Source organism: Leuciscus leuciscus, assembly GCF_965113295.1.
Source record: "Leuciscus leuciscus genome assembly, chromosome: 3".
NCBI lineage: Eukaryota > Metazoa > Chordata > Actinopteri > Cypriniformes > Leuciscidae > Leuciscus > Leuciscus leuciscus.
Genome location: NC_138727.1, coordinates 17,964,141 through 17,979,956, shown reverse-complemented (window position 1 = coordinate 17,979,956; position 15,816 = coordinate 17,964,141). Strand labels below are relative to the sequence as shown.

The 15,816-nt window shown below is 40.3% G+C and overlaps 1 protein-coding gene across 1 annotated transcript in view; it reads left to right on the top strand.

Annotated features, from left to right (window-relative positions):
• The window catches only part of chrna8 (cholinergic receptor, nicotinic, alpha 8), a 94,534-nt gene that overhangs the window by 65,239 nt on the left and 13,479 nt on the right, over nt 1-15,816 (top strand). The window contains exon 5 of the mRNA XM_082164595.1: nt 14,412-14,491. Within this exon, the coding sequence (XP_082020721.1) occupies nt 14,412-14,491 (80 nt within the window). The remainder of the gene's footprint in view (nt 1-14,411; nt 14,492-15,816) is intronic.

Here is a 15,816-nt window from a genome sequence, read left to right as displayed (position 1 = left end):
AAGATTGTAGCCATACTTAAATTCTGAATAATCAGAGAGGGCAGAAAACAGAAGTGTGGGACGCCTAGTGTTCCAATTATCATGACTCGTACTACCAAGCCACCCATAGGGAGTGTACATCCCTTTGTGAAGCCCAACAGTGGTTGGGGAGGGAGATAAATGGAATGGAGGGAAGTTCTGCAGACTTCCCAAAACAGTTTCATTTACCTTGTATCAACACTAAGGAAGAATATGACTGGAATTAAGCCATTAGCCCTACTTGAAACTCCAGTATACTGGAGAAGGCGGTGAAAGAGGGGCATGGAATACTAGGGTTCAGCCCATGACAACCCTTAACATCAGGCTTCATTAATAATAGCACCCATCCCAAGGGGATACAGTTCATACTTCAAGCTCCAACCATAGTTGGAGAGGGAGGTAAATGGAATAAAGGGACATAATGCGGACTGCCCACCATAATTCCATCGACCAATTATCGACCCTAAGGGGGTACTTATTTACGGGGAGCTTTCAGCCCTTCTTAGAACTCCAATCCAGAAATTGGAAAGGGCGGAAAAAGGAGAGCGTAAGATGCATGGCGTTCTGACCAATGTGACTCCTTTACCAAGCAACCAGGCCACAGGGGAACACACAGTCCTATTTAAAACCCAACAACAGTTAAGGGAAAGAGGCAAATGAAAAGTGGGAAGCAGTGCAGATTGTCCATACTCATTCATCTGCCTTGCCTTAACCCTGAGGAAATAAATATATAGAGGGAAGCTCTTAGCCCTACTTAAACTCTGAGACAAATATTAAAGAGGAGCATGAGACGTGTACCATACTGCCCATAGTAACTCTCATTACCAAACAACCCTGACCAAAGGGGAGTGTACATCTGTTCTTTAAACCTCAACACTAGTTTGGGAGGGGGGTAAATGAAATAGAGGGATGCTTGCGAACTGCCCAACACAAATACATGTACCCTGCATCAACCCTAAAGTGTCCATGTCTAGAGGGAAGCTGGAAAAGACGATTAAAAGGAGCGTGGGATGCATGGCGTTCCACTCAACACGACTCCCTTTACCATAGCTTGGTGTCTACTGTTGACTGATAGCAACCCAACCAAAGCAATATCTTACTTGACCCTTTCTCACAAGGGAGGATAAAGAGAAAATACTATATTCCTCATTAGCTCTACCCTAGGAAGAGCCTACAGAAATTTAAGCAGAATATGGGCCTGGGTGGTAACAGAGAGTTGAATGATTAATCTCGGTTGAGGTAGTCCACTCTCCTACCAAGTGAAGAGGGCGGGATGCCCTCAAACATACAATAGACCACCAACACCATGAAAAAGTCTCTGCATCGCATGACAGTAATATTTGCACTATCAGTGTGCTATGCAAGAGACAGAGAGAGCGGTCAACTATCATCTTCTCTTTTCCTTATTATTTTTACCCAAAAAAGAGAGAAAATCCTGCTTTATTCTCCTGCTTTCTTAAGCAATAGTTGCTAAAAGAGCTAGTTCACATACTCCCAAGAGGGGTCATGAATCACATACAGTTGTAATCGAAATAATCCAACTCCTGTTGCAAATAAGGTTTATTGGAAAAATGTACAACTGTTTGCAATTAACAAATCAAACAATAGTAATTGAAATAGCTCAACACAACAAATGTTTCAAGTGGTTTCCTAGTTTTAATGACTTCTGCAGTCTCAAAATGATTCAACACCTACATGGCAAGCATCTTTAGTACTTAGAGGAACACCCTTTTGCTGTTATGACCTGCTGCAAACGAGATGTATAACCTGACACCAGCTTCTGGCAGTGTTTCTGAGGAATCTTAGCCCATTCCTCATGAGCAATGGCTTCCAGTTCAGTAATATTTTTGGGTTTACGTGCTGCAACCATCTCCTTCAAATCCCACCAGAGATTTTCTATGGTGTTCAAGTCAGGTGACTGTGATGGCCACCGTAGAATCTTCCAGGATTTCTTCTGCAACCAAGCCTTGGTGGAATTTGAGGTATGCGTGGAATCATTGTCCTGTTGGAAGTTCCAATGGCACGCAAGCTTCAGCTTCCTCACTGACGGCATGACGTTTTCTCCTAGGATTTCCTGATGCTTCAATGAATCCATCTTGTCTTCCACACACTGCAGGTTTCCAGTACCAGAGGATGAAAAGCAGCCCCAGAGCATCATGAGCCACCACCATGCTTAACTGTAGACAAAGTGTTGTTTTCAGCATATTCTTCGTTCTTCTTCCTCCAGACATACCGCTGATCCATAGGGCCAAAAAGTTCCAGATTTGTTTCATTGCTCCACAGAAAAGAATCCCAAAACTTCTGTTTATATGATTTTGATCACTTTTCTTGTGCTTTTGGGTCAGAATTGGTGTACGTCTTGGAGTTCTGGCATGGAAACCGCATGCTTTAAGTACTCGCCTTACTGTGCAAGCTGAAACCTTAGTGCCTGTTGCCACCAAGTCTTGCTGCAGGTCTTTTATCGTCACTCGATGGGTTTTCCGAACCTGCTTTCTCAGAAATCTGGTTGCAGCCGTTGAAAACGTATTTTTTCTGCCCCGTTCAGGTAGTGTAACCACCGTTCCTTTAACTTTGAACTTGTGAACTATGCTTCCAATGGTGTCTCTAGGATTGTTTAGTGCCTTTGCCATCTTTTTGTATTCTGTTCCTTGTTTGTGAAGGGCAATGGTATCTTCTCTTAACTTTTTCAGATCGTGGGTCTTGCCTCAGAGGTGCAGAAGAGTCAAGAGGGTGAGATGGGAGCATCAAGGAGGAAAGATTTCTCCTTCTCCCTGATCCCCAACACGTTTAGCCACAGGTGTCTCTCCATAACCACCATCGCCACCATCAAACAACTAATGGCCGCAGCCATCTGTTTGGTGGCCCAGAGATCCAGATCTGTGGCCTCAAGCGACTACCCATTTCTCATGTAACCAAGTCAGACTCAACCTGGCAGTGGCGCAGGCCATCACTTCCAAAAATTCCCTGTATACGGGGCTGACAGAAGGAGTAGACTCAGTCATAACACTATCATTTCTCTGCTCTAATTACATCTAGTTCCTCAGAGAACAATGCTGTCTAGCTCTTCAGAACTAGGAGCCGCCAGCAGCATGCTTTCTGCTGGATCAAAAAAATCCGTAGAGCGGGCTTCTAAATCCAACAAATCGCTCAAACTGGCTTGAGGAGACTGGGAAATTGACACGCCTTTCCCAAACTCATCCACCAGTTCAAACTGCGATCCCCACTAATTGAGCCGCCACACTGCCTCAGCAGGGCCCGGTCTGTGGAGTGCAGACGTTTGTCCCTCTCCGAAGCGGAAGCAGAGCTTCCTTACAGTAAACTTATCACAGTGAGCACATCCAACTCCTTTAAAGGGCACCTATTATGCCCCTTTTTACAAGATGTAATATTGGTCTTGGGTGTCCCCAGAATGCATTTATGAAGTTTCAGCACAAAATACCCCACAGTTAATTTATTATAACCATTTGAAAATGTCATTTTTGGGGCCTGTTTTAAAAAGAGCTGTTTTGGAGTGTACCACCTTAAATGTTAATGAGCTGCATATCCCCGCCCTGCTGCTGGACCCAGATGATGAAGAGACACGAATGAGAATGGACTAAACGTCTCGGAATGGTTATTTGATACATTTATGTACTTACAAAGTTTAAATCGCGTCCCCTTTGCAATTATGGATGTGCAACACACACACACACACACACAAACTGTGATAACGTTCGCGCAATTTTTTGAAACTACACACACACACACACACACACACACACACACACACACACACACACACACACACACACACATACTGTGATAACGTTTGCTAAGTACAAACGATTTATTTATTTTTTTCTTAAGGGGAGGGAGATAGACGTTTATATACTGTCTATGGAGATAGAGCAGACCTTAATTTATTTACATTTGTAATTTCTGCAAAAATGATAGCCTACGTGACATAAAACTGTCTGACGTTGTTTGTTGAGACATCTATGACGACGACAATAAATAGCTTTAGACGCATTTGTTGTTGAACTGGCTGACATCGATTGAAATGACTATTTGCTCAAAAATCATAAAATACACTTACTTCTGGAGGTGAAGTTGAATCGCGAACTGTAGGCAATGATCCACACTTGATTAACTTTGACCCTCGTTCACTAAACAGTCAGTCAGAAAATGAAGGAAGTTTAAGTGGCGCCGTTTCTTCATAAATAAAATCCATCCGCTGCGTTTTCAGTGGCTCTGATGTCAGTGAAGACTACTATGTCCATTCTTACATCCCACAACAGAACACCTAAGTTACACTTCTTATGAGACATTACACACCGGCTGTCGTTGAAACAATGGAGGATGCAGATCACCGAGGGCGGGGTCTATGCCAAAACCAGACTGTCAATCAAACCGCGTCGGTGGGGCTTAGCGCATTTCTACGTCACAGTGAGGGAAATCTAGAACAGGGCGTTCTGAGACAGTGCTTGTGATTTATTGAGATAGTAAAAAAACTACTGGGTGGATTTTTATCATTCTAGGGTGGTTTTGCTCACACACTGCCAACACACATTTATGTTCAAACACCATGTAAAAGTGAATTTTGCATAATAGGTGCCCTTTAAGAGCTGAACGTGCATGTTACACTTCGAGGCAGATGACGCAAAGCTCATGGGAGTCCTCAGGTATAAAATAATGCCTACACAGAGGAACACACTGTCTGAAACTCTTGCTGCTCTCTATTGTTTACTTCACGCGCTTGCAAACAAATGGCTTCTGAAGACAAAAAAGCTGATGACGTGTAACTCAGGCCCCTTTTAAACTCTCGGGCAATCCACTTGTGTCATCATAGACTGCCTTCTGCTAATGATTATTGCCATTAGTTTACACATGCTGTCCGTGACCAAGGCGTTCCCCATAGCATCAACACCAAGACACAGCATCAAAGTTCCATTTTAAAAAGGGAACTGTTTGGCTTGACTCAAGGTGCATGAAGTTTGTTGAAGGAAGGATATGTATCAACTGTTTAGATCTTCTTAGTACACTAATACATAGGTCTTCAACCCTGCTCCTGGTGACGCAATGTCATTCAGAGTTAAACTTCAACCCTAAACAAACACACCTGAATCAGCTTATCAAGCTCTTCAGGAACGCTTGAAAATCACAAGCTGAAACAAGATGAATATAAAATTTGCTGGGAAGTGGACCTCCAGGGGTAGCATGTCCATTACTATGCTGGTCTGGGTTGGTCCAATATGCTCTGAAAACCGTTTATTTCCACCATATTAATAATACCACTATAACAATAACGTCATAGTCTCTATAATAATTTGGTTTTAATTTACCACATTTGTTATAGATAATTAGATTGGCAACTAAATGTGTCTGTATGATATAGAGAAAGGGGAGCTGGGTTTTGTGTGAGTGACTGACAGCAGTAATTGCCTTCTCTATGGCCCGGCTTCATAAATCTGCATTATGCAAATTTCTCTTGTTGAGGCTTGACAGGTATCACCTCTTCCTAAAACTATATAATAACAACTTACTTTCTGTTTAAGGTAATTATGTAAAGAGCAACATCATCCAAATTCTGACAGATCATGCATACCTTAAAATATCGCTCATGGCCACTTATATCACTCAGCAAATTACAATGATCCTCTTGGCAGAAGACATCAGCTAAAACATCGTGCCATGTTTAACACACAAAAGAGATTCTGACTTTGCTGACTGACTCTGAGAAAGAGTCAAATGAGGATAAACCTCTAAAGAGAAGGCAGTATGCATTTAGATGATGTGGGGTGCATTAAACTGGAGAAATATGTGACAATTAAGCAATATAAAGTAAATGTGCAGGACAGAAGCTAATGTACATGTGTGATCATCCATTTATTCCGTTATTTGTTTTATAATAGATTGGATTACTTAAAGTCACTTGGATTACTAATTGTTTAGTATGTGACAGTGTTATTTCACAGAAAATCAATGCATTGTTTTAGCAGGAAGATTGATGGAGAATGTTTCTGTGCACAATGGAAAGGTTTCATCTTCACCTTATCACAGTCAGGCAAGAGGATATGGTCAAAGAGATTATTTTTTTCTCAGCTTAACAATGAACCACCTGTTGTCCTCTTCAACACTAAAACAGATTGTATGACGTCAGCTACTAACTCATTGACAAAAGAGCATTCATTCTTTAAAGTCAGCATGAAATGGAAGTCTCAATAGTATTTTCTTCCCTATTGTGATGTACAGTATATCCGAGTGAAACAGCTTCCAAACAAGCGGGATAAATGCCTCTTGCGCCCGGCGCAAATCTAAAAGGGGTTGGTCTGAAGTAGCTTCATTATTCAGAGGTGTGGTTTGGGCGTAACGTGAAATAAACCAATCAGAGCGACATCTCACATTCCCTTTAAGAGCAGGCGCGCTTGTTCTAAAGCGGATTCTTATTATAACGGCGGATTTGCCAGGCGCGCGCCAGGAGCGGTTCACAGCCGAGGAGACCGACGTTCTCGTCAGGGACATTGGGGATGGAGAAACCCACCCAAATTAACTTCGGTTAAACAGGCGTATGATAATTTGGGTAAATGTGTAAGCTAGATGTATGCTATTATAATAAATTGTCTGTCTATCTATCTATCTATCTATCTATCTATCTATCTATCTATCTATCTAATCTATCTATCTATCTATCTATCGTAATAATGTATGATTTGCAAAAATGAAAACTGCTGCTTCTGTGTAGATGAGAGAATCAAAGTGCGCTTTGTGCACACGCTACATTGATTATGGCCAAGCATGCGCCCTTAAAATAGCATATAAATAACATGCGCAACGCGCCACTGACTTTAAACTATTTTTTCCTGGTTAGTGGCGCAATTGTTTTCTAAACCTGCAAAATAGCATGAAGGAACGTTTGCGCCGGAACACGCCTCCTCTTTGCGCTGAACCGCCCTGGGGAGCGCAAGTGTATTTCCTAACTTACCGAAGTGCGTTTGCGCAGGTGCAAAATAGGAATGATACATGCGTCGGTGTACAAAGTCAATTGCGCTGGGTGCAAGATAGGGCCCATTATGTAGGGCGGAACTCGATTGTGTCCATTGGAAATTGATTGGATCGTTGTGGTTTGCAATTGATGTGATCTCATGTCAGTGACAGGTTGTCCCGTCCTCACAACAAATCAGAGAACAGAAGGGCAGAAAGGGAAGTTATTTTGATTAAAGATTACGAAGGCACATGAATTTTTAAAAATAATGATGTGTACGGATAAATCATTTATAATAAATACTACATTCCTACATAAAAAAAATTTAAAAAAAGAATTGCCCATTTTGATTTCATTGAGACTTTAAAGGGATAGATAGTTCACCCAAAAAATGTATAAAGAGATCTCAAAACTAATCCATTATTAACTAACATTAAAGAAGATTAATAAATACTGTAACAAATGTATTGCTCATATTTTAGTTCATGTTAGTTAATACATTAACTAATGTTAACAAATGAAACCTTATAGTAAAGTGTTACAGGTTACTCTTTTACAAGAATCAGAATGATCCTTATTGCCAAGTATGCTTTCACATACAAGGAATTTCTCTTGGTGACAGAACACAGACAGAATCCATTGCACAGACAGAATGACAGCTAAAAAATAGACAATAGATATATGTACAGGTATGTTTAATGCAAATGAAAGGGAATGTGAATAAGAGGTATGGGATGCTAAGTACATATAAGTATAAATAGTTTTGTGGGTTGCAAGTTTATTGCCCAGTGGGGGCATTTAACTGTTAATGAGGTAGATGGCCTTCTTGTGCCTGGCTGTTCTGGTGCTCAGAGCTCTGTAAGACCGACTAGACAGCAAGAGTTCAAAGAGGAAGTGGCCTGGATGTGAGGGGTCCAGAGTGATTTTGCCAGCCCTTTTACTCACTCTGGATGAGTACAGTTCTTGGAGAGAAGGGAGGGGTATACAAAAGATTCTCCCATTTATTACAGACATGTATTGCAAATGTTAAGCAAAAGCATCATTGTGAGCATGACAAGCGATTTGAATGGCAAAGTGATCATTTGTAGGCTAATTGCTGTCAAAATAATTATTCTGTCATAATGTGAGGTATTTTTTATTTTTTATTTTTTTATTTTTTTTAACCATCTACTCATGGCTGTTAAATGGATAGTTCACTCAAAAATGAAAATTGTGTCATCACTTACTCAACCTCGTGTTGTTCTAAACCTGTATGGGTTTCTCTGTTCTGTTGAACAGAGAACCAAACAGTTGATGGACCCCATTGACTTCCATAGTATTTATTTTTTTTCACTATGGAAGTCAATGGGGTCCATCAACTGTTTGGTTACCGACATTCTTCAAAATATCTTCTTTTGTGTTCAACAGAACAGAGAAACCCATACAGGTTTAGAACAACACGAGGTTGAGTAAGTGATGACACAATTTTCATTTTTGAGTGAACTATCCCTTTAACCAGACAGCCTCCATTTAGTATCGCAGGCTGCAATCTGCCAAACCACCATAAAAAAAGGACAGCTTTCTGAGAAATGGAAAGGATTAGAGACAATATTATCTTTGCAATGTTGCTGAAAGGTCATCCTTGATGTCCGGCAGCAAAGAGCAGAGACAAGTTATAATCTCACGGTATGAAACTTTGTATGGGATTTATGCCACGAGCATAATATCCCAAGTGGGCAGTATCTTGCATCTTCTTTTATGTTACATAATGGTATTTGTATTTTAACTCAAAGCCAAATATTTAAAGAGTAAGGGCCCTATCTTGCACCCAGCGCAATTGACTTTGTACACCGACACATGTATCATTCCTATTTTGCACCCGACGCACAGCGGACTTTTCCCTCCGTAGACGCACGTCGGTAAGTTAGGGAATGAACTTGCGCTCCCGGGGCGGTTCAGCGAAAAGAGGAGGCGTGTTCCGGCGCAAACGTTCCCTGGTGAACGTATCAGGAAAAAACTATAAAGTCAGTGGCGTGTTTTCAGTGGCGCGTTCAGATGCTATTTTAAGGGTGCATGCTTGGCCATAATGTAGCGTGTGCACAACACACTTACACTTTGCTTCTCTCATCTACACAGACGCAGCAGTTGCCATTTTTGCAAACCATAGATAATTACAAAGAAAAATATTCCACACGAGGGAAATCATTGTGGTGTCCATGAAGATGTGAAAAAATAGGCATACATCTAGCTTACACATTTACCAAAATTAGTATACGCCTGTTTAACCGAAGCTAATTTGGGTGGGTTTCTCCATCCCCATACAATGTCACTTCTCTGTCTTTTACGGCCCTGACGAGAACGTTGGTCTCCTCGGCTGTGAACCGCTCCTGGTGTGCGCCTGCAAATCCGCCGTTACAATAGCAATCCGCCATGGAACAAGCACGTCTGCTCTTAAAGGGAATGTGAGATGATGCTCTGATTGGTTTATTTCACGTTACGCCCAAACCACACCTATGAGTAATGTAGCTACTTCAGACCAACCCATTTTAGATTTGCGTCGAGATCCAGACACAAATTTACTTGTGTTTCGCGTTTGATACGTTTCAGATCGTTAAAATAGGGCCCTAAGTGTGCAGAAAAGTAAAAGACTGAAAAAAACTTTTTGAGTGTTGAAAAAAAAGTGTCTAAAACTATGAAAAATAGATAAAATATAAATGAAAAAAGATAAATATAACTATTAGATGAAAACCTTTTTAAGTTTAAGTACTAAAATTACTAAAACTGTAATAGATATAAATTAAAGCTAAACAGAAACAATTCAAATGGAAAATTCATAATGTAAATATTTATTATTTATTAATATTTAGAATTAGCTTTTATTTTTATATTTTCAGTTTTCATTTTAATTTTAGTTAAAGTTTTAGTAATTTTATATGTGCTTTTGTCATTTTTATTAGTTACACACACACACACACACACACACACACACACACACACACACACACACACACACACACACACACACACACACACACACACACACACACACACACACACACACACACGCATGTTGATGGTCCCCTTTAGACATTGTTAACTACAGTATAAGTAATGTTTCACCTACAGGTCAACTAACTGTCATTATAGTTTTAAAGGGTTAGTTCACCCAAAAATGTTGTCAGAAAGCTCTCGGATTTCATCAAAAATGTGTGTTCTGAAGATCAACGAAGGTCTTACGGGTTTGGAACGACATAAGGAATTAATTAATCAATTCTACTAACCTTAACCCCGTATTAACCTAACCCTAACACTAACAGTCTACTAATACTCAACAAATACTTCGAGTTGGTTGACATGTAGGTGCAGCGTTACTTAAAGTCAACAGAATGTCTAAAGGGGACCATCAAAATAAAGTATTCATATAAATGTGTAGCATGTATAACGCATAAAATGCACATTTTAGCATTTTAACACACACACACACACCACACACACATGCATATTTGTGTTTTCACACATTATGCCCCCACATCCCTGTCCACTCACACACACACGTACAACCTGTACAGTTATTTAAAAAAAAAATTATTCAATAAATAAGATAGTCTTTGCAGAAATTGCCTCTCACCATAAGTTCCCCATTTAAAAGCAAGACTGTCATTCTTCATTTAAATCCTTGAATCAACCCTATTTGCTCTCATAGTATACAATAATGGAAAGTGATCAGAAATATCCATCTGTAAAATCTCAAAATCCCTAACATGTGCAAAGAGTTCACTGGATATGATGAAGTAGTCAATCACACTGCATCCAGCTGTAGACACAAATGTAACATCACCATCCGTATCTTTTCCAACTTTTCCATTTACAAAGTGTATATTTAAAGTATGACACATATCCAAAAGACAGCGACCAAAAGTACTGACAACCTTATCTTTTGATTTTCTATTCCATTCAAAATAATCATTAGTGTAATATCTATACCACATGCTATATATTCAGAATCATCACACTACATTCATTGCCAGTTCTAGTATTCAAATCTCCTGTAATAATTAATTGTACATCTTCTCCTACTTGATCTAGCACGCTTAAAATCATTTTCCAGATAATTGATGCCATTTTTCTCTTCTCTATTTCTATATGAACTGGATCCCTCAGGAAAAATATACAGTCTGTTGCTTGTTTACAGATTTGAGAAAAATGTTTCACAATAGAATCATGTACATATACACATATACCTCCAATGTTACGTCCAAAAGCTGCAACACGCTTATGCATGAGACAAAAACCTGTGTAACCAGCCAATAAGTGACAGAACTCAGATTCATCTTTTGACCACACTTCAGTCAAACAGATGATAGATTTCCCCCGTAAGGTATCCATTAACTCACTGTTATTGACTTTCGTCTTTAACCCTTGAACATTCTTTGAGATCATAGTAAATTCATCTGGGCCGAGGCCGTCATCCTACCTTGCACGAGTGTCAAATGTGTCTTCATTATTCAGTCCAATTTCAACCACAGACTCTGACTCTGTGTCATAAGTGAAAACTCTACCGTCCACAAAAAGTTTATCAAAACGAAGCGACATCCTTGTGTTAGGCTGATTTAGACGAAGAGTTTGCATTTAAGTAACCAGCTTTCTCCGTATCTCACGCACTCGAATACTCTGACACCTGAATTCGGCCATTAGATCTATCATCTTCACTGTTGCGCCATGATCGTGTTTTCTGTCGTGCCTTCTGTAAAATCTCATCCTTATCCTTCCACCTGGTGAAACGGACAACCACCAGTCACGCTCTCCCAGATGATCTCTTCCCAACCCGGTGAGCACGTTCGATCGGGAGTTCCACATCGCTTTTGGCTCTGTCCAGATCAAAATATTTGTTAACATGGCCCCGCACCTTCTTCTAACTCTCTTACCATGTTTCCCGATCCGATTACGGAATGCCATAAAAGACAAGATTATCTAGTCTGTTCAGATTTATCATCAAGTTGAAGTTTTTAATCAAGTTGAAGTTTTGGAAAGCAACATTACCTATGGTGAAATGTTTAAAACTATTATGTCAATGAGCAATGGAAAAGCCCCTGGTCCAGATGGCATTATTATTGAGATGATAAAAGCAGCATCACATGTTATGTCCTATCATGCTCTCTCTATATAACAAAATATTAGACACAGGTGACTTCCCTGAGGCTTGGTGTAAGGCCGTGATTTGCCCATTATATAAGAGTGGTGATAGAAACAATGTTGAAAATTATAGAGGAATCTCATTGTTTAATGTACTTGGTAAAATGTTTACAAAGATTTTGAACAGGAGACTAGTAGCCTTTGCAGAAGTAAATAATATGTTTTTTGAAGAACAAGCAGGTTACAGGTCAGGTTATTCCACAATGGATAATATTTTTGTCGTTCAGAAATATATTACGAAGCAAAAAGGAAGGATGTACTGTATATTTATTGATTTCTCCAAAGCTTTTGATAGCGTCCAGCATGGTCTCCTGTACTTTACCCTCATTAGGAATGGTATTGGTGGAAAAGTTTTTAGTGTACTGAAAACTGTAAGGGTAAAGGTATTCAGATTGAAAGTATCACAGAAGTGCAGACCTTATTGTATGCTGATGATATGGCTAATGTGTCAGATACAATTGGTGGATTGAAGAAGGAAATTGAACAGCTCGAAATATTCTGTAACCGTTACGGTCTGAGAGTGAATTTGTGTAAAACAAAAGTTATGGTTTTTAGAAGAGGGGGCTTTTTAAATAAGAATGAAAAATGGTATTTTGCTGGTAAATGGATTGAAGTGGTTAATGCTTATAAATATCTGGGTATGTGGTTACACCAAAATTGTCATGGTGGAAAACTCGACAACACTTAGAAAACCAAGGTAAGAAGGCAATGCTTTCTTTATTAAGGTTTGTTTGTAAGCATAAAAGTAGCTGTAACCAAGCATTGTATTTGTTTGACCACGTGGTTGCACCCATATTGTAGTATGGGTCTGAGATATGGTGCTTTGAGCCAGTGGAGTGTATTGAGAATGTTCAGTTATCCTTCTGTAAAAAAAAAAAAAAAAAAATCCTGTGTATCAGTACAGGTGTGAGCAATGTAGCTGTTTTGGGTGATATGGGTAGATTTGCATTGTCTACTACCTATATGAAAGGTGTATCATGTATTGGATAAAATTAGTGTCCATGTCTAATTATTGGTATCCAAATTTTTTTTATAATATGCTTTTTCAGTTAGATGAAGTAGGTAGAAAAACATGGGTTTCCGGCATTCGAGTTCTGTTGTATTTCTATGGTTTCTCTAGTGCCTGGGAGGCTCAAAGTGTAGGTGATATAAGAACATTCACATCTATCCTGAATCAACGATTGAGAGAAAAAGCTCAAAATGCATGGTACACAACAGTTTTAGAAAATAAGAAGTTGAATATAAATTCACAATGCAAGTCCCTGGTGGTACAGGAGAGCTACATTGCATCTATACATAACATACAGCTGGTATGATCTCTGTTCTTGTTCAGATGCTCAAGGCACTGTTTAGCTATAGAAAGAGGTAGACTGAGTAATATACCAATGACAGAGAATCTGTAATTATTGTAATCTAACTAATACCTCTTTGATTGAAGACGAGAGGCATTTCTTGTATGATTGTTCTTTGTACATGGATCGGCGTAATAAATATTTGGGTGATCTCACACTTGGTGATGTTTGTATTGATATGTCACAGATTTGTGAGTCGAGGCATTGTATATATATCATGGAATGAAGAAAAGAGCATCTGTCATGCTATTGTGACTTTGCGGAACTATGGGCCGAGAGGCCATGTATTCCTGAAATAAATTTGATTGATTGATTGATTACAACCTGTACAGACTCTATCCAAATACGAATTAATTTGACGTATGAACCAAATAAAAGATCAGGACATGTGTACAATTACTATGACATATTTAGAATCATATTGTGTGCCTCTTACATTCTAATAAGCCCTAAATGTCACAGATGATTTATGACATTATTTTAAGAAGGTATTATTAATTTAACCTGAATTTCATTTCTTAATCATATTGCTAATAGTGCTTTGGTATTAATTATGAATAGGTTTTTGAATAATACAACTGCTGGACTGCCTCCTAGTAACCACAATGCCAATTGAATTGGACATTTTAATCAAAGGAATATTATTATTCTGGTAGGTAGGAGAAAAGCAAAAGGACAAGGATACATATATTATTCTACAGAGAGCGCATAGAAATTATTTTAAGTTGCATAATGACCCATCGCATAGTATGAAGGCAATAACTGGCATTTGATTGTTTAACCTGTGTGTAATTTTATTCAGATTACAGGGCAGCTAACATTTCGGGAACAATTCCAGTCATGCAGTTGCAAAAATATTTTGATTAAAGTTTAATCTGTATTTTTTTTCCTCACACTCTTCTCTGCAGTGCTGATGAGAGGTTTGATGCTACCTTCCACACAAATGTCCTGGTTAATGCATCAGGTGCCTGTCAGTACATACCACCAGGTATGAATTATCCTTACCACTTTTAATTATCCAAACACACAAATAAGGTCAAATATAAGTCTGACAGTTAGGTATGCACAGTAAATCGGTAACATTTTGATCATTGGCCGATATTCGATTATTTGAATTTTTTTATCTGTATTGGGTAATATTGGATATTTAATTGTGTGCTCATTTTCTGTTTCTACATTTAGATTACCTTTGCTATCATTTCATTTAAAATGTTAAGATAATTTCATTTAAAATGTCTTAGGTTCCCTTTCAGTCGGTCACGTTTGACGTAACGCCGATGTCACAACGTAATTGGGATCACTTCAGGGAGCCCTATCATCTTCGAGTGTCTAAAGAACGAGCCAATGACCATTGGTGTGCGAGAAATCTTTTTTGTCTTCTGAAATCTTCGTCTGCTAGTCGCCGAGGTCGACCTCCTGCGGCCTCCTCCGCTCTCGCTAAGCAGCAGCAAACACCTAAGGCTCAGCGTGGAGCAAGCCGCAGGAAGTCGACCACACCCGTCCAGGCTGCTGCCAAACCAGGAGGCAAGCGCAGGTGCAAACTCACCCCCAGGCAAAGGATCTCTTTTCTCAGTATGGAGTTGGATTCGATCAACATGACAGCGCGCTTCACCAAGGCCCGTGTCCAGTCAGTGTTGAACTGTGTCAGCTCGCTCAGACGCAGAACAGCGGCACCACTGAAACTGTTTCAGAGGCTCCTGGGGCATATGGTATCTGCAGCCGCGGTAACGCCGCTCGGATTGCTTCCTATGAGGCCGCTCCAACACTGGCTCCACGATCGAGTCCCGAGATGGGCGTGGCAGAGCAGCTCGTGCCAAATTCTCAGCTTGTGGTCGGACCCTTCGTTCCTGCAGGCAGGTGTTCCCCTAGAACAAGTGTCCAGGCATTCTGTGGTCACCACGGATGCCTCTGCCACCGACTGGGGGGCCACATACAACGGGCATGCAGCTTCAGGTCTGTGGACGGGGCCTCAATTGCATTGGCACTTCAACTGCCTCGAGTTGTTAGCAGTACATCTTGCGCAGGGCTGCTAGGCAAGCATGTACTGGTCTGTACGGTCTACGCTCCCGTCGCATGTCACAACTTACCCGCCATCTCCTCCTCTGGAGTCAGAAGCATCTGAGGTCGCTTCGTGCCGTTTACATTCCAGGCCTGGTCAACCGTGCAGCTGACGAGCTCTAACGGCAGCAGGTGCTACCGGGAGAATGGCGACTCCACCCCCAGGTGGTCCAGCTGATTTGGAGGCGCTTCGAGACTGCACAGGTAGATCTGTTTTCTGCCCCGGACATGTCGCACTGCCAGCTGTTTTACTCC